The sequence below is a fragment of the Schistocerca piceifrons genome, chromosome 2 (genome assembly GCF_021461385.2).
Source record: "Schistocerca piceifrons isolate TAMUIC-IGC-003096 chromosome 2, iqSchPice1.1, whole genome shotgun sequence".
NCBI lineage: Eukaryota > Metazoa > Arthropoda > Insecta > Orthoptera > Acrididae > Schistocerca > Schistocerca piceifrons.
In genome coordinates, this window is record NC_060139.1 from 165,684,938 (window position 1) to 165,705,454 (window position 20,517).

General features: G+C 45.9%; 1 protein-coding gene across 1 annotated transcript in view; it reads right to left on the reverse strand.

Annotated features, from left to right (window-relative positions):
- Positions 1 to 20,517, reverse strand: part of LOC124775219 (neuroligin-2-like) — a gene marked incomplete at both ends in the record, with an annotated part of 253,190 nt that overhangs the window by 134,029 nt on the left and 98,644 nt on the right. The window contains one exon of the mRNA XM_047250057.1: positions 15,553 to 15,931. Coding sequence (XP_047106013.1) covers positions 15,553 to 15,931 — 379 coding nt within the window. The remainder of the gene's footprint in view (positions 1 to 15,552; positions 15,932 to 20,517) is intronic.

Consider the following 20,517-nt stretch of genomic DNA (forward strand, 5'->3'; position numbering starts at 1 on the left):
TGTTATTCATAAGACCTTCGTGAAAGGAATCGAACAGTCGAGATGAGTAAGACAGGAAAGTCGTTTTGATTCTCTGACAGCTTGTCAGAGTTCTAGTTTGGCGTTGACCTCTCCAAACACTAGAAAGGCGGATAATTATCTCTATTAAAATTAATGATGTTGTAGCAGAATTCGCATGGTGATCCTAATTCTAAACTTCAGCACAAAATTATGTTTTTAGTAAGATCTGTAGATCCAAGAATGGAATATACAGGGAGTTTCACAGCCCATGTTACACACTTTTAGAGGTTGTAGAGGGGACATGATAGATCTAGTTTTACATGGGAACCAGTGTCCCTCGTAAAAAGGTCAAAGTTAGAGGCGCCGGTGCCTATGAATATACGTACACGCAGGGTGATTCCGTGTTGGTGTTACAAACTCTCTAGGATGATGGAGAAGGGTAAATGTATCACTGAGATAAGGGACCCTGCACCGGAAAATAATACGTCGGAAGTTATAAGCGAAACCGTTCTGATACCTCATAAAGTGTGAAACGTCCCTGTTAGATTCCTTTCATACTATTTATTTAACTTGCATTTCGTGATGTCAGGCTCAATTATGTGTTATTTAGTTTTGTACATCGTCTTTGTCTCCATTCAGTTGTACACAATTAGATTAAAGTAACAATTTTTCCAGTACGCATCTAATCCTATGTACATTACAATTAAATGAATATCCCTAGGTGCATAAAGGCGTGATGTAAGTCAACGGGGAGAGTTGAAAATGTGTGCTCCGACCGGGACTCGAACCCGGGATCTCGTGCTTACATGGTAGACGCTCTATCCATCTTTTTATTTTTAATTTTTATTTTTTTTTACCAGGAAAAGGGTAAATGAAAAAAAGATCTTTATTGGTACAAACTTAAATACAACAGAAATGCCATCCTTCCGGCGAAAATAACACAAGACAATATACTCGTACAAGGCGAGGAATTTTTTTTATGAACATGGTGTAGGGAAAAAAAAGAATAATAAGTCTGATGTAATCTAAAAGGTGTGAAGCAATATACAGTGGAGTGAGGGAAAGACCAGTGTTGTCTGGGGTAGTGCATTAAAGAAAGGAGGCGCGTGTCCATGCGCCTATTCCACTGTGGGTTACAATGTAGAAAGTAGCGCGGGGAGTCTCAGATGTCAGCAGGGGGGGCGGGAGTGCTGTCGGCGTGTGGCACCATCCAACTGAGCGGGGGTGAGGTAAAGATCGCGTGTAGGTAATTGGCGAAGAAGGCGCGGTAGCGTGGTCGCTGTTCGACTTCACTGTGGGCGGTTTGTAAGTACTGCCAGAAATCAAGGCGTGATTTGTCGCCACCATTATACATGTAGGTGATCGTCCATCCTTTGACCCATACAATCGCATGATTTTTTGAGGCGGGGAAATAAGTATTCTCAGGATGGATAAAAGTCCGTGGGTCAATCGAGTCCGGCGGAACGCGGAGGTAACAGGCAACGAACTGTCGGGCAAGTTTCCAGACGTCACTGGTAGCAGTACAAGTCAGTTGATGGACATCGTCATCCACGAGGTGGCAAATGGAACAAAGTGGAGAGTCCTGTAGTCCGATGGCGTGAAGGCGATGATTTGTGGCGAATTTTTCATTTGCGATTTGGTACCATGTTGCCCGGACGTTGGAGGGAAGAAAAGGCTGGTGGATGTGACGCCAAACCGTTGGCCACCGCGTGGACGGATGTCTCAGTTCGATATTGTTGCTGGATATGGAACGAAGGAGAGGGGTGTAAAAATCTTTAGGTCGAGGAGATCGCGTGGTCGGTAAGTGTGTGTGAGCATAACTGAAGTCGACGATGAAATCAGAAATGTGCGTCAAATGGTGCTTGATGTGTCCGACTGGTACTGGTGGTGTTATGGTCGCGGGCACAAGAATTTCCAGCAAGCTGCGCGTAAGGGAGGTGCCCCCGTGCCACTGCTTGTGCATGGTGGACATGTACAAGGACGCCGCTCGGAGTCGCACATTGACAAGGCCGAGGCCTCCTGCTCGCGGGGGAAGGGTGAGCGTGTCGCAGCGGACCTTAAAGATCGTACCGGCCGTAAGGAAGTATCCAAGGGCAGCCTGGAGGCTGCGTCCAATAGTTGATGGCAGCGGGAGGACCTGTGCGATGTGGACCATTCTGGCCGCCACATGTTGATTGAGGTATTTGACACGTTGTAAAGAATCGAGTCGTCGGAGAAGATTTTGTCGCACCGTCGTGCGGATAGTTTGGAGTGCACGCCGAAAATTGATGGCAGCGGAGCGGCACACGGTGGAGGTGAAAATGATACCAAGATATCGTAGTTGTTGTACACACGGGAGAGGTGCTAAGTCTTCGTGTGAGAGGCCGCGTCCAATGGGCATCGCCGCGGATTTAGCCACATTCATGTTACTGCCCGCTGCAGTGCCGTACGTTGATATCAAATCAAGTACCGTGTGTGTTTCACTCCGTGAGCGGATCAAGAGGAGGAGGTCGTCCGCATACGCACGACATCGAAAACTGTGCTGTCGCAAAGTGAGACCAGAAAGGTGGCTCGTCAGACTCCCGATGAGTGGCTCCAGGCTTATGGCATATAGTACGGTCGAAAGTGGGCAGCCTTGCCGTACGGAACGCCGGATCGCCACTGGTCCCGCCACACGGCCGTTAACCTGAATCAGAGATTCGGCGGTGCCGTACAGGCGCCGGATCACGTCGATGAAGGCTGGTGGAAAACCCATGCGGTTCATCACTGAGAACAGAAAAAGATGCCGCAATTTGTCGAATGCGCTGTCAAAATCAATGGCAACCACTGCGGCGCGGAGTCTGTACGCCGCTGCCAGTGCAATTAAATCGCGACATTCTCCTGTGGCCGTTTGTATATTAACTGAGCCGCCCGGAGTTGTCTGTTCCGGGGATAGAATGCTAGGCAGGATCTTGCGGCATCGCGTTGCCAGTAGGCGTGTAAAAATTTTACAGTCTGCGTTAAGCAGAGTCAGGGGACGGTAATGTGCTGTCGTCACACCTGGTGTCGGTTTGTGGATGGGTATAATAATTCCCGTGACGAAGGACGGCGGTACGGCGTTCCCTATCGTCAGCAGTTCATTAAACATCGTTGTCCACCGTGATGCCATTAGTGTGAAGAAAGCGCGATAAAATTCTATCGGCAATCCGTCGACACCAGGTGACTTATTCAGAGCACCTTTTTTGATTGCATCGTGGATTTCGTCACGTGTAATGGGCTCCAGCAGCTCGTCCGCTTCGTCGCTGGTGAGGGTGCGAGTTACGTGTGGTAACACAGACTCCTCAGCGTGGTTGTTGGTAGTCTCCTCCTGGTACATTGTGCGGTAGTGGTCGATAAAGGCACTGACGATTTCGGCCTGGCAAGTGACGTGCTGGCCGCGACAGGTGGTGATCTCGGTGATGAGTTGTCGTCGTCGATGTTTCCTATCGGAGGCGATATGATGCATGGTCGGATGTTCTTGTTCCGCCGAATCTTGACGTCGGGTTCGCACCATAGCCCCCTGCAGTCTACGGCGTGTCAAAGTTACAATTTGCGCCTTAATCCTGCTGCATTCCCTCTGGGTGTCGGGGGTGGGCGGTTGGGCGTCCAGGTCGCGGAGAACGGCGTAGAAATAGTCGGTAGTGTGCCGGCGCCACATAGCAACTTCCTTTCCATACTGAATCAAAGTACGTCAAATGGCAGGTTTGGCACATTCTAGCCACCAGGTCAAGGTCGTGCAGTATTTAGGTAAGCGACGTTCACAGGTGGCCCGTGTCTCGGTAACACGTTGAAGACATTCGGGATCATGAAGATGGGAGGTGTTTAGCTTCCACGGTGCACGACTACGCCAGACCACTTGCTTGGGGAAGAGAATGTTGCAGATGTAGGCACAGTGGTCCGAAAAGGCCAGGGGCCAAAGTTCTGCACCTTGGACTGCAGGTGTGAGTTCCCGAGAGACGTAAATTCTATCAAGGCGGCTCGCGGAGTGACTCGTCTGATAAGTATGTCCAGGCGCGTCGCCGTGCCGAACTTCCCAAGTGTCGCGGAGCAACAGATCTCGGACGACAAGACGCAGTTCTTGACAGGTGTTGTAGTGGGGCACTTGATCTTTAGGGTGCAAGACACAATTAAAATCACCCCCAAGCAAGTAATGGTCGCAGCGTCCAAGAAACAAAGGAGCGATTTCTTCTGAATAGAAGAGGGCCCTGTCGCGTCTGCGGGTGGAGCCTGACGGAGCGTAAATGTTGATGATACGCGTCCCCATGACGGTGACGGCCATGCCTCTGACAGATGGAAGGTATGTGATATCGGCCACTGGAATGCCTTCTCTGGCGTAGATGGCTACGCCGCGTCCCAGGTGATCACCAGGAGAAGGATAAGTGTTATATCCCGCGACGTCTGGTAGTGTGGCCAGGTGTACTTCCTGTAGTAGTGCGATATCGACGTCCGACGCCCATATCATCTCTCGCAGCAGTTGAAGTTTCACGGGTAAGCTAATGGTGTTAGTGTTGATCGTCGCTATTCGGTAGGTTTGGAGCCGTAACCCGCCGTGGAGGGGAACTCCACCGGCGGAGGATGAAGAGGGACGAGGCAACGGTGAGTCGTGCCGTACGCCACCTGACGGCATTATCAGCGGCGTAACGATGCTTCCGTCTGGGGTAACTCTGTCCCCAGCGTGTGGTCCGGGTCCTCATCGACGTCCTCACTCCACACCATTGAAGGCGTTGTCGTTGTGATGGTCGTACGTTCCACTTCGGTCGTAGGGGCAGAGGACGTCTCGGCGGCAGTCGCATCTGTGGAGTCCATTGGTTCAGGAGCACCTGAGCGAGCCAGTAGAGTAGACATCGACGTATCCACAGTCGGCGTCATGTTGTCGTCATTCATATCGTCGTGTAGGTTCTCCTAGGCCTCGTCGGGTCGGACGGCCTCTGGAGCATCGGGGGGTGGTGATCCGTCTCGTTCCGAGACCGTATGGCGCCTCCTCTTGCGCCTCTTAGGTGAACGTTGTTTGCGGGTTCGTCCCTCCGTGTCGGACGACGGAAGGGAGTCGCGTCGCTCTGAGAGGAAGGCCGTCGCGGGAACGTCAAATGAAGGGGCGTTCATATGTTCAGGCGGATGGGTGTCGGAAGTCGTCGCTGTTGGTAGTGGCGCCGGAGTAGCGTCAGGCTTTGAGCGCGACGCGTCGGCCCCAGCGGTATCCGTAGCAGCTGGAAGGGTCACCGGTGCATGGTCCGATGGGCGGCGGCCGGTGGGAGGAGAACAGAGCGCCGATGCGTAGGTGATCGGTAAAACCGTCGTCGGAGCCGGAGGTGCCACGGTAGCGACTGGCAATTGGGTGATTCGTCGCTGAAGACACTCAGATCTGAGGTGGCCTTCTTTGCCGCACCCGGAACAGGTCTTGGGTTGGCCGTCGTATATGACAACCGTGCGGCACCCGCTAATTTGCAGGTAAGATGGCACGTGGCGATGGAGGTCGATGGTGATCTGCCGTACACCGTTAAGAACAGGGTACGTTTGGAATTGCGCCCAGCGTTCGGCAGTGTGGCCATGTACAGTGCCATAGGGGCGGAAAGCCGCGATAACGTCTTCCGCTGGAAGCTCGAACGGGAGTTCGAAAACTCGTATGGTGCGCATTCCTAAGCCGGCATGGTCGACAGTGACCGCTCCGACATTGCCGTCGGCGTGGCAAAAGCGTAATCCATGGTTGGTGTCACGAAGTATTCTTTCACATACCGCGTCATTGACGACTTTGACGTACACAGTACTGCTTAATATGGACAAATGGATGCCCAAGATGTCAGATGCTGGGATCTTAGCAACGTCGCGTAGGAAGCGTTCCACTTCCAAGGCCTTTGGTCGTGCGTAGTCGTTGCAGAAGTTGAAACGTAAAGTTGATTTTCGAAAACGGTTGGCCATGATTCTAGTGCACGTAAGCGACACGTAAGGGACGGCCGCTGAAATGTAAACAACAGCGAGCGCGCGCGCTCCGCAGGCGGAAATAACAACTCGTCCGCACTGCACGGCGGCGAAAGCCGGACTGATCTGAGCCACAGAGGACACAGATGATAGTGCGATTGCAGGGACTTTTCTCTTGTAATCATCCCGTCAGACTCACATTCCCAAATTACGGTCCGGCACTATATTCATAGTGCCCCTGCCCATTATACTCATTACTCGCGGCTTTTTTGCCGATTCCCGTAAAAGTTCGAGCACTGTTTGTGCAACCGCACAGAAGAAGATGGTCAAATGGCCGGTGAACCTTATATATATGAAGATGGTATCTGTTCTTTCGGACATGTCCGGGTAATGAGTATAATTGGCAGGGGCACTATGAAGAAGTCCCTGCAGTCGCACTATCCTCGGTGGCTCAGATGGATAGAGCGTCTCACGCCAGCGTACCCTAGTTTGACGTTCAAGGTTATGTAGATAAATTTCTTTGTAGGAAAGTCTTCCATAGTATTCTTATTCGCAGTAATTGAATCACAGCGATAGGGATGAACCTTTGAGCCTTTGATTTATTGTGATGGGCAAAATTATTTTCATCTCTATTCTTGTATGTGTGAATCGTGTATCTTTGTGTGAACTTTTCCCATGTGCGCCTAAGATTTACTTTTCATTTATTACCGCAGTGTAACTCAACACTCAATGTTATAATAATGTCAGTGAGTTAATTAATAAATTAAATAATAGGCAACGACAGGTCATAGTTTAACATTACTTTGTGAATTTTTAATATGATGTTTTATTTTAATAAACTATTTTAAACTGTGATGACTGTTTCTCAAACAAACCTCTCCCCTTTTGTAAAACTTTTTTTTTTTATACAGCCCACCTGGCGTTTCCGAAGCGCAAAAGGCAGGCCTTGTATTTTTAGACTATTGTCTGATTATCTTATGCCTTTTGTTGCTTGCTCTGAATTATTTGATTTAAGGTTTTACTTACATTGTTCCCCTATGCTAATTCCATATATTCAATTGGATCTTTTTACTAATACTAACACGTTGGTTATCCTTACCAATTCAGTGATTAATTCAGTTCTTATATTAAATTTTCCCTATTTTAACAAAATTGGGTGGCGACCGAGAAAAATTTTGTGGCACACGAAACATACAGTAGTCTACAGAGTTTCAGATTGCTTCATTTCGCCAAGTATCTGTTTGAAAATCGCTTTCCAATTAACTATTCACCCATTAAGAACCATTTAAGTGGACTGCATGTGATGGTACAATTGCTGCTTAGATGGTAGGGTAGGTAACTTTCAGAGGTGGCAGTATGTATCAAAACTAGGAAAAAGTGTCCAGTAAACATCGGCTCCAAAACGCATACCTGAGTATGCTGTGAGCACTTGTGAAACATCTCCTAATTGAAAGTGCTTATAGCTCTTAAGGTATGCGTTTTATAGCCCATGTTTGCATAGGACATTTCTTCTATTTCTGGTTCATACTAGCACCTCTAAAAGTTGCCTATCCTATAGTCCTAGCAACAACAGTTACAGTTCATGTATCCCACAGTCAGAGGCATCAGAACGGCTTTCGCTTACAATTTTCGAGTTGTTCGTAAAAGGTACTGGGTCCCTTTCCTCGATTTGATATATTTACCCTTCCCATCATCCTAGAAAGCTTGTATCATTATCACGGAATCACCCGGTGTATACGTGCGTTTACAGGCGCCAGCGCCTGTTACTTTGACGATCTGTAACGTCGTTGGATGACGTTTTTGTATAAGGGTTCCTGCGTAGAACTTGATCTACCGTGTCCCCTCTACAACATCTAAAAGTGTGTAACATGAATTACCCCTATTTCTCTACGACTTATAGAAAAATAAAGGACGCTCTTGGTTGCTGTTAGACTTATTACGCAAGATGAGGTTCATGAAGCATTTCTCACTTGTATCAAAACGTCACGAAACAGAAGACATATGGTGGATTGCGCGGAAGCTTTGAGTTTGCCGGTATACGTGATGGACTGTTCGCTTTTCTGTGTGACAGAACTGGATCTACGTAGTTGGCGTGCACAAAAACACTGGAGCACGGAGGGATATACCTGTGATTGACAGAGCAGCTTGTGATTTTAAGCCTCTGACGGTTCGGTCTTTTTATTCCGCATCGTAAAATCAGTGTGCCGCATCTCCCTGCGGGCGTCAGGCTGAACGTCGGCTCTTTTGTGAAGCACTGAGTGGATTCTGTCATGTTATAATACCGTTCCTCTGTGACTGGGAACACGCTCCAAACAGGCCGTAACGAATGAACTCACATCCAACTGTAGAAATGTTGGCGAACTTGAAAACTGCTTGTCATGATACTAAGAAATACTGTCAATGGCTTTAACATGTTGTTTTAGGATAAGCTGACATGGTACTATACTTAAAATCCCCATTGGCTTTATACCGAGACGGATAGTGCAGTGGTTAGTACACTGGATTCACTTTCGGTCAAATCCCCCTCCGATCATCCACAGTTATAGTTTTCAGTTAAGGCGAATCGTGGGACGGGTTTTGAAGTGGCAAAGCTCTTTGCCTAAAACAAGCTTGTGCTCCGTCTCAAATGGACTCGTCGTCGAACTGAAGTTCAACTCCAAACTGTCCTCCCGTACTTCACGATCACACTTTTAAACACTCCTCACTGGAAAATCCGAAATACGCAATTAAACTTTCCTTGCAACTATAAAACCTTTCATATTTTGGCATATTTAAGGAGCGTATAGGAATGACGTTTACAAGCCTTTATTAATTCAGGATTGATACGGGTTTCAAAAAACCTAAAGAGAAAGTATGAGCCCATTTGAATTTTACGCTACTGAAAATTTCCTTTTGTTGAGTGTTCATATTATTATAAGAGCATCAGGTGCATTGTAAAAAAGCTAATAATCCTTAAAACACAAGTAACCTGTAATATTAGAAATATTGGCAAGAAACAGAAACCAAAATCGAAGTGTCCGATATCATTAGGGTCAAATGATGCACACAGAAAACTGTTTTGAGATATTAAACCAAATGTCGGTAAGTAACATTACAGACTGAGCAGTGCGAGCGACTCTCGCTTATGTGAACTGCATGTGAACCCTAACGCAATGCAGCCTGCTGTTTCGACTGTCGCAGCGCTACCTCGAGAAGCCATAAACAACCGACCGCAATTCGTCCACAGCAGATTTACCACTGGATGCAGATAGTGACTGCTGTTCAAAGATGAAGCTTTAATAGTCATAGGAACTTACAGATGATCCTGAGGAATAGCAGAAAGACTTGGATAAATTTCCACTAGACCTAATGAATGGCAGCTCTATTTAAATGGGCTATAATGCGAGATAATACCTACAGCAAAGAGAAAAACATATTTGTATCTGATTACAGTATTTGTGGTGAATATCTTGAGCAACTAACATGGTATAAAGGGTGATCAGAAAGTTTTCGTTTGAGGATGTCGCTGCAGCGTATATGCAACGTATCTCGACTCCAAGGTGAATATACCGGGTGATCAAAAAGTCAGTATAGATCTGAATACTGAATAAATCACGGAATAATGTAGATAGAGAGGTACAAATTGACACACATGCTTGGAATGACATGGGGTTTTATTAGAAACAAAAAAATACAAAAGTTCAAAAAATGTCCGACAGATGGTGCTTCAATTGATCAAAATAGCAATAATTAGCATAAAAAAGTAAGACAAAGCAAAGATGATGTTCTTTACAGGAAACGCTCAATATGTCCACCATCATTCCTCAACAATAGCTGTAGTCGAGGAATAATGTCGTGAACAGCACTGTAAAGCATGTCCGGAGTTATGGTGAGGCATTGGCGTCGGATGTTGTCTTTCAGCATCCCTAGAGATGTCGGTCGATCACGATACACTTGCGACTTCAGGTGACCCCAAAGCCAATAATCGCACGGACTGAGGTCTGGGGACCTGGGAGGCCAAGCATGACGAAAGTGGCGGCTGAGCACACGATCATCACCAAACCAAGCGTGCAAGAGATCCTTCACGCGCCATCTGTCGGACAATTTGTGAACTTTGTTTTTTTTTCGGTTCTAATAAGACCACATGTCATTCCAAGCATGTGTGTCAATTTTTACCTCTCTATCTACATTATTCCGTGGTTTATTAAGTTTTTAAATTTATACTGACTTTTTGATCATCCTGTATAAGCATTGACATGTTGCACTCGTGTTTCCGACGTGAGTTAGCTAAATACAGAAACTATGGCGACGTCATTACCAAATGCATCCTAACAGGAACAACGTGTTGTTGTTCTGTTCTTGGTTGCAGAAGGACAGCCGGCCGTAGTGGCCGAGCGGTTCTAGGCACTACAGTCTGCAACCGCGCGACCGCTACGGTCACAGGCTCGAATCCTGCCTCGGGCATGGATGTGTTTGATGTCCTTAGGTTAGTTAGGTTAAGTAGTTCTAGGTTCTAGGGGACTGATGACCTCAGAAGTTAAGTCCCATAGTGCTCAGAACCAACTGAACTATCAGCAGAAGGACAAACACCGATAGAAATCGATGGGCAAATGAAGAATGGGTATCGGGCAGCATGTCTGTCGGAAACCAGGGACAGTGCGACGAGGTGTGCTGCTGTTTCATGATAATGCACATCCTCATAGTGCAAATGACGTAACGCAGAAGTTACGCTAACTCAAGTTGCAGACACTAACACACATCCTACAGTGCTGATATCTTCCCATGCTACCATCATGCTTTTGATCCCTTAAAAAAGCATTTGAAGGTACGCCAACAGACACTGAACGAATTTAGAGACTCATTGAAGGATGGCAACTGATCTGTATAGCTCAGTAGTCACCATAATTACGAAGCCTGTGAGCTACCATACCATTTTTATATCCTACCGTAAACTGCACAAAACAAAATACGACAGAAATAAGAACATTTCTCTAAAAAAATTTAAATTTGTTTATTGCCTATAACCTTACATTTCTAGTCAATATCAAACGAATTTTAACAGAAAAAAGAAACTGACGTTGAACTGCACCTAATTAAGGAACTGAAGTGCAGTTAGTAATAATTTATAAATGTAAAAATAAATTTTTTATGAAACTTATTAACTTTAATGAGAAGGACAGCACTCTCTTTAGCCGCCAATGAGCTATCAGCGTTAGAGTAGGTAGTGCTGGCTCTCGAATACAGTTGTCCAAATGTTCACCAGTCGGTCCATTTCTGTACTTGTTTTTTTATTAATTTTGACAAGGAAAAGAAACCTGTCATAGATATGTAGAGATGAACATTGCCTTCACTTTGAGACAGATCTAGACCAAAATTTCGCATTTTTCTTTCGAAACAAGAGGCTAAATATTTTCAGACTTTCAAGAAGGCGATTTTAAAGACTGGACTGACTTCTCCAATCTGAAAAAATTTCAACGATTCGTTTGCAGTTGTGAGGAGGCGTTGAAGAGTCTTGCTTGTCATTGGTTTGTTCCACACAGGCCAAGGGTTTGTATTTGTCTTGGATGAGAGCCGTTTCCACAGTTCCAACTTACTTGATAATGAAGCGAAATCAGAAACTTTTCCGCCAGTATCTTTATCTTTACCTTGAAGTTGCAAGTTAAGGATAAGTTTTCAGTGATGTCTGCTAGTAAAGCAAAATATTGTACGTAACCGAACCTCCTAGTTCACAGAAGGATTTGCCCATTCTTTCGAAAATTCTACTAAGGCAGGATGCGACTCTTCAAAACGCTTTTAAACTCTGCCTCTGCTGAGGCAGTTCATCAGTCAGTGCTCTGAACAAATGTCTCTTAATGGCATGTGCCCTAACTATGTTCATTCTTTATCTCTCTTCTCTTTTCGTTGCTCGTACATAAAAACACTCCACCAGTGACTGCTGCTGCATTAGACAAAGGTAATACAGAAATGTCGGAAAACTGTTGTTTTTACAACATAAGGCTATGAATCTCTTCTCTCCGCCTACTGTCACAGTAGCTCCATCAGTTGTTAAGCCCATCAACTACTTTACAGGAATATTTTCAGAGTTGATAAGATCGTCAACTGCCAGAAACATTTCCTGTCCTGCAGCGCGTCGTGTTAGTGATACAATTCTTCCCAGCTCCTTTTTTACTTCGAAATTATCGAAAGCCATTCTTGCAAAAATGGTCAACTAAGCTGTATCATCTGTATCAGTCGATTTGTGAAGTCGTAGGGAGAAATAGTTGTAGCTACCAATATTCAGTTCTATATTCTGAAGTAACGTCAAAACTCGCAACCTCAACCCTCCGCATTACCGTACCTGCGGAAAGCTGTAAAAGTTTAATGGCAGACATTATCTCAGTTTTATTTTTGAAACCACCAAATAATGAATCTGCAGCTTCTAAACACGCAGTTTTGATTAATTCACCGTCTTCGTATGGTGCCCTAGTCTGTGCAATAATTTTTGAAACTCGGAAAGAAGCCTCAATTGCCGCTTTATTCTTGTCTAGTGGTTTTAAGAAGTAAATTGTCGACCATAAACTTTGGAATGTAGCTGCCCGCCTTTTCCATTGGGAAATCATCCTCTATGACTGATCGAACAGTTCTGTAGAGTCGTTCGACGATCCCTTTTTTGCTTGAATACGTCAGCATTAGGAAATCCTAGCTCTGAACGATGTTCTGACGTCGAGCTAAACTCTATAGATGAAGCTGCGCGATCCGTTTCAGCTGTGTGGACAGGGCAGTCTTTCAACGTTGGAATGTGGTTGCATTGCGTGGTGCAGACATTCACAGCATACAGTCCTCTTCTGAACAATTAATGTTCTGTATGAACCGAAATGTCACCATGTGTAAAAGCTGTTTACTCCAAACCTGTTTATCTGATTGTTTGAACTCATTCACTCGATCATATTTCGTCTTTTGACGTCGACTACGCATATTAGCAAAAGATGTCGCGGTATACATTATCTGTTTTACATATGACCCAAGTTTAGATTGACTTAGTTCATGTATTTTGGTTGTTGCTGTTTTCAAAAAAATACCCGCAATTACAACCACATGACATACATTCTTTCTTCCGTCGACAGCTACCTGTTCAACATTCATGAATGAAACACAAAAAGGAAGAAATGATGGTTGTACCAGGGACGCCATCCGCCACAAACCGTAAGATAGCTTCGAGATAACAGATATAGACATTCGCGACAATTAATCATTAATCAGCCTACATTTTATAGTTATATACATACATTTATAAAACGTTAAGGTCTGTTTTCCTGCACACATGACACCACAGGATACTGCCACACCAGTTTATTCTGCATTATGTTGCTCTCCCAATGGAGAGTTTATCTAATTACATTCCTATTTTCTATTAACCTTCATTTTAATTCCGAATTTTCGAATTTTCATACTTTGAAATTTAGAGCCTACCTGTTCTCCTCACGTTTTTCATTGTAGGGTCCCTTGCTATTTGCGGTAGTGGTTTCCATCGTTGTGGCACTTTTACTACCTTACTACCGTTCCTTCGATGGACGTTTTATTTTTATTTGACTCAGAACGTCGGGTTGTCCATTTGACCTCCGTCAGGATTTTATATGAATTGATTGTGAGTTTTCTTAGCCGTTATTTACTACATCCTTTTTTAACTTGCGGTGTAGAGAATACTGTTCATTCCCCCTCCACCCCCATCCCTCATTATTTTTCTACTCAGATGTATACCCGAGGATGGAGCATAAGCTGCGAAACCGGTCGTTTCAATAAAGGATCATTTCGGTTCTCCATTTATCAAGATTGATTACTGAAAACCACGAAAACATAAGTCTGTGTTGCCAAATGAAATCAGAAATCCGGTCTTACGAACATGATACTAATGTCACACAAACAGTGCACCGTCTTGTTTGGTGACGGACGGAGGGAAGGGGTTGGGGGGAGGGCTTCTGTTATCTGTCATACAAGGATAGTAAATGAAATAAGTTATGTTTTAATATCTACAAATATGTGGCATCCAAACACGGTGTCAGTAACGGGCACAGGAGCAACACTGAAAGCAATCATTGGAATCCCCGTTGCGGACCGAGTGTAAAACATGAAATTAGCATGAAATCGCTAAGCCCATAACTGTATTTTATTTAGTGTTTGACAGCCCGTGGTTTTCAACAACGTGTAAGGTTTGTACGAAATATAGAATGATGAAGTTTCTGCAGTCAGCTATATTTCAGTCAGGATTGATTGCGGGCATTGCTACAAGGAAAAGAAAACTCATCAGAAGATTCACTCTGAATAATGCTCAACGATCAGCCTAGTCACAGATTCTGTAGATCAGTCAAAATGAAGAGCTAGTTGGATTCATGCAACCGTAACGGTGAGAAACCGATAATGTTCTAAATGTAGGAGTACAAAACTGCTCTTGAAGCTTGAAGAGTCTTCGTTTACTGTGATCTTGAAGTTAGTTTGTGGGGGGGGGGGGGGGGGGATCAACATTGTGGTCATCAGCGCCGTACAAGTTCCCAATCTTTCCATGTACAGTCTCAGCACTTCCTGAATAATAATGAGATGATGAGGACAACACAAACACCCAGTCCCTGGGCGGAGAAAATCCCCAACCCGGCCGGGAATCGAACCCGGGCCCCGTGCTCCAGAGGCAGCAAAGCTAGTCACTAGATCACGGGCTGCAGATATTCATTTAGTCTGAATCCCATCACTTCAAAACAACTTTTTTAGTAAAAAAAACGGTTTGAAGGTTCTTACATATTAACAGTGAAATAAATAAATAGTGGTAACTAACCGATGTGTGCACTACGCTAAGAAAAGAGAGGTTCAACTCACATACAAAGGGAACAAGACAAGTGCCATCATACGGTTTCCCAGGAACTTGACTCAGTGGAAGAGGAGTCATGCGAACACATGTCTCGCCTTATGGTTCAAATGGCTCTTAGCACTATGGGACTTAACATCTGAGGTCATTAGTCCCCTAGAACTTAGAACTACTTAAACCTAACTAACCTAAGGACATCACACACAATCACGTCCGAGGCAGGATTCTAACTTGCGACCATAGGGGTCGCGCGGTTCCTGACTGAAGGGCCTAGAACCGTTCGGCCACAACGGCAGGCTGTCTCGCCTTATCCGTAGATACTCGGCTGTTTTCTGCGAAAACGGCTGTCAAAATTTTCGACGTACTATATGCGCCGCAACGGTAACCACTGAGCCACCATTTCGTCCGATATCGCGCGATTAAACGCACATACAGTACCTGGAAAATGTCTCGAAAATTTGACCGTCGTTTTTTCCAAAACCCGTCAAGTATCCACGAATAAGCCGAGACACATGTTCGATTATTTTGACCCCTCTTCCAATGAGCGAAGTTTCTGGGTTCAAATGGCTCTGAGCTCTATGGGACTCAAGATCTGAGTTCATCAGTCCCCTAGAACTTAGAACTACTTAAACGTAACTAACCTAAGGACATCACACACATTCATGCCCGAGGCAGGATTCGAACCTGCGACCGTAGCGTCGCGCGGTTCCACACTGAAGCGCCTACAACCACTCGGCCACCGCGGCCGGTAAGTTTCTGGGATACCGGGTTATGGCACTTGCCAATTCTCCCCGTTAAAAACGAGAGGAGAGAGAATGTCGACTTACCTGCGGGTAGTCGCCATCCTTGGTCTGGTAGTCGAAGACGTAGAAGAAGGCCTTGTTCTGGCCCGCCTGGCCGGGCGAGGCGACGCTGCGATAGCTGATGAGGTCTCCCGCCTGCACGAGCGGCGCCACGAACTGCGCGTCGCTCAGCGCCGCGACGGTGGCGTCGCGCGTGTTGATGGGGTGCTGCACGGTGCGCTCCCAGTCGGTGTACTCGTTCACCACCGTCACCAGGATCTCAGACAGGTGGTACGTGTAAGCGTTGCGCACGTACGTCCGCAGGATCTTGTCGCGGCGCTCGCCCTCGAAGCCCGCCGTCACGTCGGCGGCGGAGAACCTCCACAGCGCCTCGCTCGTCACCACGCCGAACAGCACGTCGTACCTGCGTGGCAGAGGTGTTCAGGCGTTCAATGCTCTGGCGTAGTCCTAGAGACCGACTACCGAGCACACTTGACCCCAATTCCGATCAGGATGTGGACGGAACCTAGACCTATCACGAAAATGCTAGAGGTCAATCGCACTCTGCATTGTCAGTCACATTCTCTGCATCACATTAGATATCGTCAGAGACCTCAACTGAATCATCATCCAATGCTAAGAGTGCTATCAGAAGAATTAGTGAAGTTCGTGTATTTTGTGTGAATTTTTACGCAAACCAGCGTTCGTCCGTGCCTGCAAGCATCTGACAAAACACTGAAGAGCCTCAGCAACCCAATTTGAATGTCTGGGAATTGTGAAAGGTACGGCGGAGAACTTAACACAGCGCCTCGTCCGTCACTACGCTGAAAATCACATCTAACCTGTGTGGATGTGGCTACAGGCGTTTAATGCCTTTTTCTTAGCTCTACACAACGACAACTATGTGCACTCCCCGATCTTCTGTCCAATCTGGATCTGTGTCAATCCTAGACCTGCCACGTCGTACCACATGGAATGACCTTAATAGGCTCAGTCGAAGGCAACGCCATTGCCAGACGTAGGCTCTCATTGTTAGGCTACAGCGAAAACGCAGCCCGTCAACAAAGGAGACTGCTTGCAGGTCTCCCGTGCGTCCAATCTTAGAATATCACACAACTATATGGGGCACATAAATGGGATTACTGAACATACACGAAGAACGGAACTAATTATTGTAACTTTGTTTCCGCGACAGGCGAGTGTCACGGAAATGTTGAAAAACCTTAATTGGCAGACGCCTGAAGGCAGACGCTAATAAACCGGTGACGTTCCACTAACCAAATTTAGGGGACAAGTACATTTTTATTCCGCAGATTTCGTGGCCTTTGTGCTGTATCTTCACGGGCTCGGCATGTTATCTAGTGGATTTGGCAATGGTGGTGGTAGAGGGTGGTGGCATGCCCTTCCTGTCGCCATCTCTTCCCTTAACCCGTCCCCACTGCCCTCTCTGCCAACCCCTAGGAACAAATCTGTATATCCCAACTGTCTGCCTCTAGTGCTATCCCACATGAATACGTGCGAACGTTTTCTAAGAGTTTGCGAATCGTGTAACTGAGGAGGAACTTGAGTACCAGTCCGGTATTCACTTAGTCTAACGAGGGAAACCGCCCAAAAACCACATCCAGGCTGGCTGGCGCAACGGTCCTCGTTTGTAATCCGTCGGACGATTTAATTAGGGGCCTTCACGCTTCCCACACGGCAATCCGGGTGAGTATTTAGGAAACAAGTATGAATTGAAGAATCTATACACATTGTACATCCTTCTACGTATCGCTCTCGCAGGGAAGGTGAAGATATGACGAAATCAATTACAGCATGCACAGAGACACGCAATTTGAAAAAGAGGAAACCTTAACGCTTAACAAACGAGCGCCGTTCGGAAATGACTAACAGTTGCGTTCTTTTACGAATACCGTGCAAATTACTGGCATGTCCTCTCGTACCACAATGAACTAATTCTAGTACACATGTAATCGTTTTTAACTCCTCTCTGTCTTCGTGTTCTACAGTTCTGACAGGGGCACGTATGATCATAGATGTTTTTGCGCCCTAAAACAAAAGAAACCATGCAGATGCTAGATGGCAGTTCTGAACAGTGCGTATAGTGAAAGGGTAGCGCCTCTTTGTTATTACGTAGAGGAAGCTTGAAGAAGATCGAAGACGACTACCATGGACAAAGAAGGACTGCATCTTTTCTATGGCAGAAAGGAGACGAAACAACAGATTTCAGAAACGTTTAACTGTGGTGTGTGGTCAAGTAGCTCCTGCTTAAGGGACGCATCACTGCCATCAGCAGTAGAATGATAAGAAAAGTTGACATGGCTAGGGCTCACTGCTGCATGAAATCCACTACGTTCACCGGATCTCGCTCCATCTTATTTCACTTTATTCGCTAATGTGAAGCACATGTAGCGGGGAAAATGTTTTGGCAACAACGAAGAACGGGTGGGTGTGTCACGCAATAGTGAAGTTGCCATTAAGATGGCAGCGGTGTACTGACGTCGGTGGGAGTATAGTGACGTATGTACAATTCCTTATGTTAATTATTAAAAGGGCTTACAAGAAAGTCCTGTAGCAAATCATTTCCGAACGCCCCTCGCATGTAACGATAGACGTCGAGTGGAAGAGGATCATCGTTCACTGCTTTCTCAGCCATATTGCCTCCATCACTAATGATGTCACACACCTCAAATGAATAATCACTTTAGAAAACGCCAAACAGCCTCAGTAACAATATTCGGATGTCTGCAAATTGTGAAAATGTGTAGGGGACCCTGCACAAAGCCTCGCTTATCACTACGCCAAACATGTCGTACGTGTAAGTCAGTTGAGGAATTGAGTTTAGTGTTCTGCCTCATCATCACAGACAGCAAGAATTAAGAACTGACCATTTCTCCTATCAGGATCAGGAGCGATCCGAGATCTAGCTCGGCAATGTACATAGACGATCACTCAAAACACTAACAAATACATGGAGGCGGAAAAAGTCTCATGATACACATACGGATGGTGGTAAACTACGCCATTGCCGGTCCCAAGCCCGGGGCCCCATCTCGCAAGTCATGGAAAAGGAGCAGGGGGAGGAGTAACAACCTCGTAAAAAAACCTGGGTCCATCTGGCTCCGGATGGTAGCACCCAGTTAGGGCCCCTACCCAGGGTTACAGGCGAAGCCCGGCCAACGGTCTCGAAGGCGGAAGAGGAACGTCGCTTCCCAACGGCAGAGAGCGGAAGAGCCACTGAAACATATCAGGTAGCAGCGGTACTCCATTTTAGGGGCGGCTACCAAAGGCGTCTGTGTCCTCATGTCAGGGGGCGGCCTGAACACATCTTCTGGGGCTAACAACTTCAGTCGTATAACTGGACGGACATGAGCCGTCCCACCAAAAAAATTTTTAGCTCATGGAATGGATCGCGCTATGGAATCGAGATTACCCCAGAGGGACAGTCCCCCGTTGACCAAGGTCGACGCAAGCAGGCATTCGGATTCTGGGGGACCTGCCAAAAACTGCATAAGGGAAGAGTCGGAGCTCCCAAGAACCTCAAAGAAGATTAAAACTAAAAAGATTTTCAGAATTGGAACCATAAATGTACAGACAATGATTAAGATTGGTAAACTTAAACAGGTAATAGATGACATGAAAGAGAGAAGCATTGTAATATTAGCGATGCAAGAAACAAGATACACTGACGAAGACACAGTGGAGTCAGAAGGCTTCATAATACTGAAGGGGAAACCAGGAATTAAAGTGGGAAAGGAAAAACATGCACCTAGATGCCTTGGTACAGGGTTCATAGTAGACAAGAGATACGAGGATGGCATAACTGAAATGAAGAGCAGGTCAGAAAGGATATCAACACTGACTTTTCAAGCTGGGAACAAAAAGTATACAATAATAAATGGACATGCACCTACAAATGACAAGAACAGGAAAAACAAGAAAGTTGCTGATAAGTTTCTGGGAAGAGCTAGATGATACACTGAAAAACATACCATATAGACATGTGAAGATACTAGCAGGAGATTATAATGCACAGATTGGAAGAGAGAAGTAACATAAAGGAGTAGTGGGCGAGTACCCTGCACACCAGCGGACAAACAAAAATGGAGAAAGGCTAATTGAACTGTGTCGAGAACACAAAATGAGATTGATGACAACACACTTCAGGGCCAAACCGTGTAAGAAAAAGACATGGGCAAACCCATGCACCCAACTTGGGGAATTCCAAACAGACCACATAGCAATCAGCTGGACAAATGCTAAAGAGATCATGAACACAAAGATCAGAAAGAACACAAGAATGGAATCGGATCACTATCTTACAGAAGTGCCTTAGGATTCCAAACAGGGACAGACTGCCACAGACGAACAGAATAACAGAAAACATAAAGGTAGACAGAGACAAATTAAGACACAATCGATCCAGATAGGAGGAAGGAATTGAATCATTCAATGAATGGGACGACATAAAGCGAAATATGGCGAAACAGGCTGAACTATGGGGAATGGAAGAAAGGAAACGGAAGCACTGGTGGTGGAACAAGGAATGTGAGGAAGCGGTAGAGACTCGCAGGAAAGCCCGGAGAGACTGGAGCAGCAAGAAGGACCCGGAAAATGGGAAGTTTTGTTAGGAGCAAGAAAGGAAGCAGCCCGAACAATAAGATGGGCCAAAAGACAGAAGATGAAGCAGGAACTAGACAAGATTGAGACCAACTTCAGGAAAAACAACAGCAGACGCTTTTTCGGGAAATTCAAAAAGAGTCTGATTGGATACAAGGGTAGAGAACTGTTTATAAGAGATAAGAAAAGGGAGCTGGCTGTCAGTGCGAACGAGAACTGTCGGTTTTTTGCGGAGCACTTTCACGACCTGCTGAACTGTGAACCACCCGAAGAAGAGCTGGAACTGGGGACTGACACAGAAGAGAGAGAGCCACGCCCTCCAACCAGGGATGAAGTCGCAGATGACATAAGCGATCTGAAGAATAATAAGGCAACTGGAGAAGATGGTAT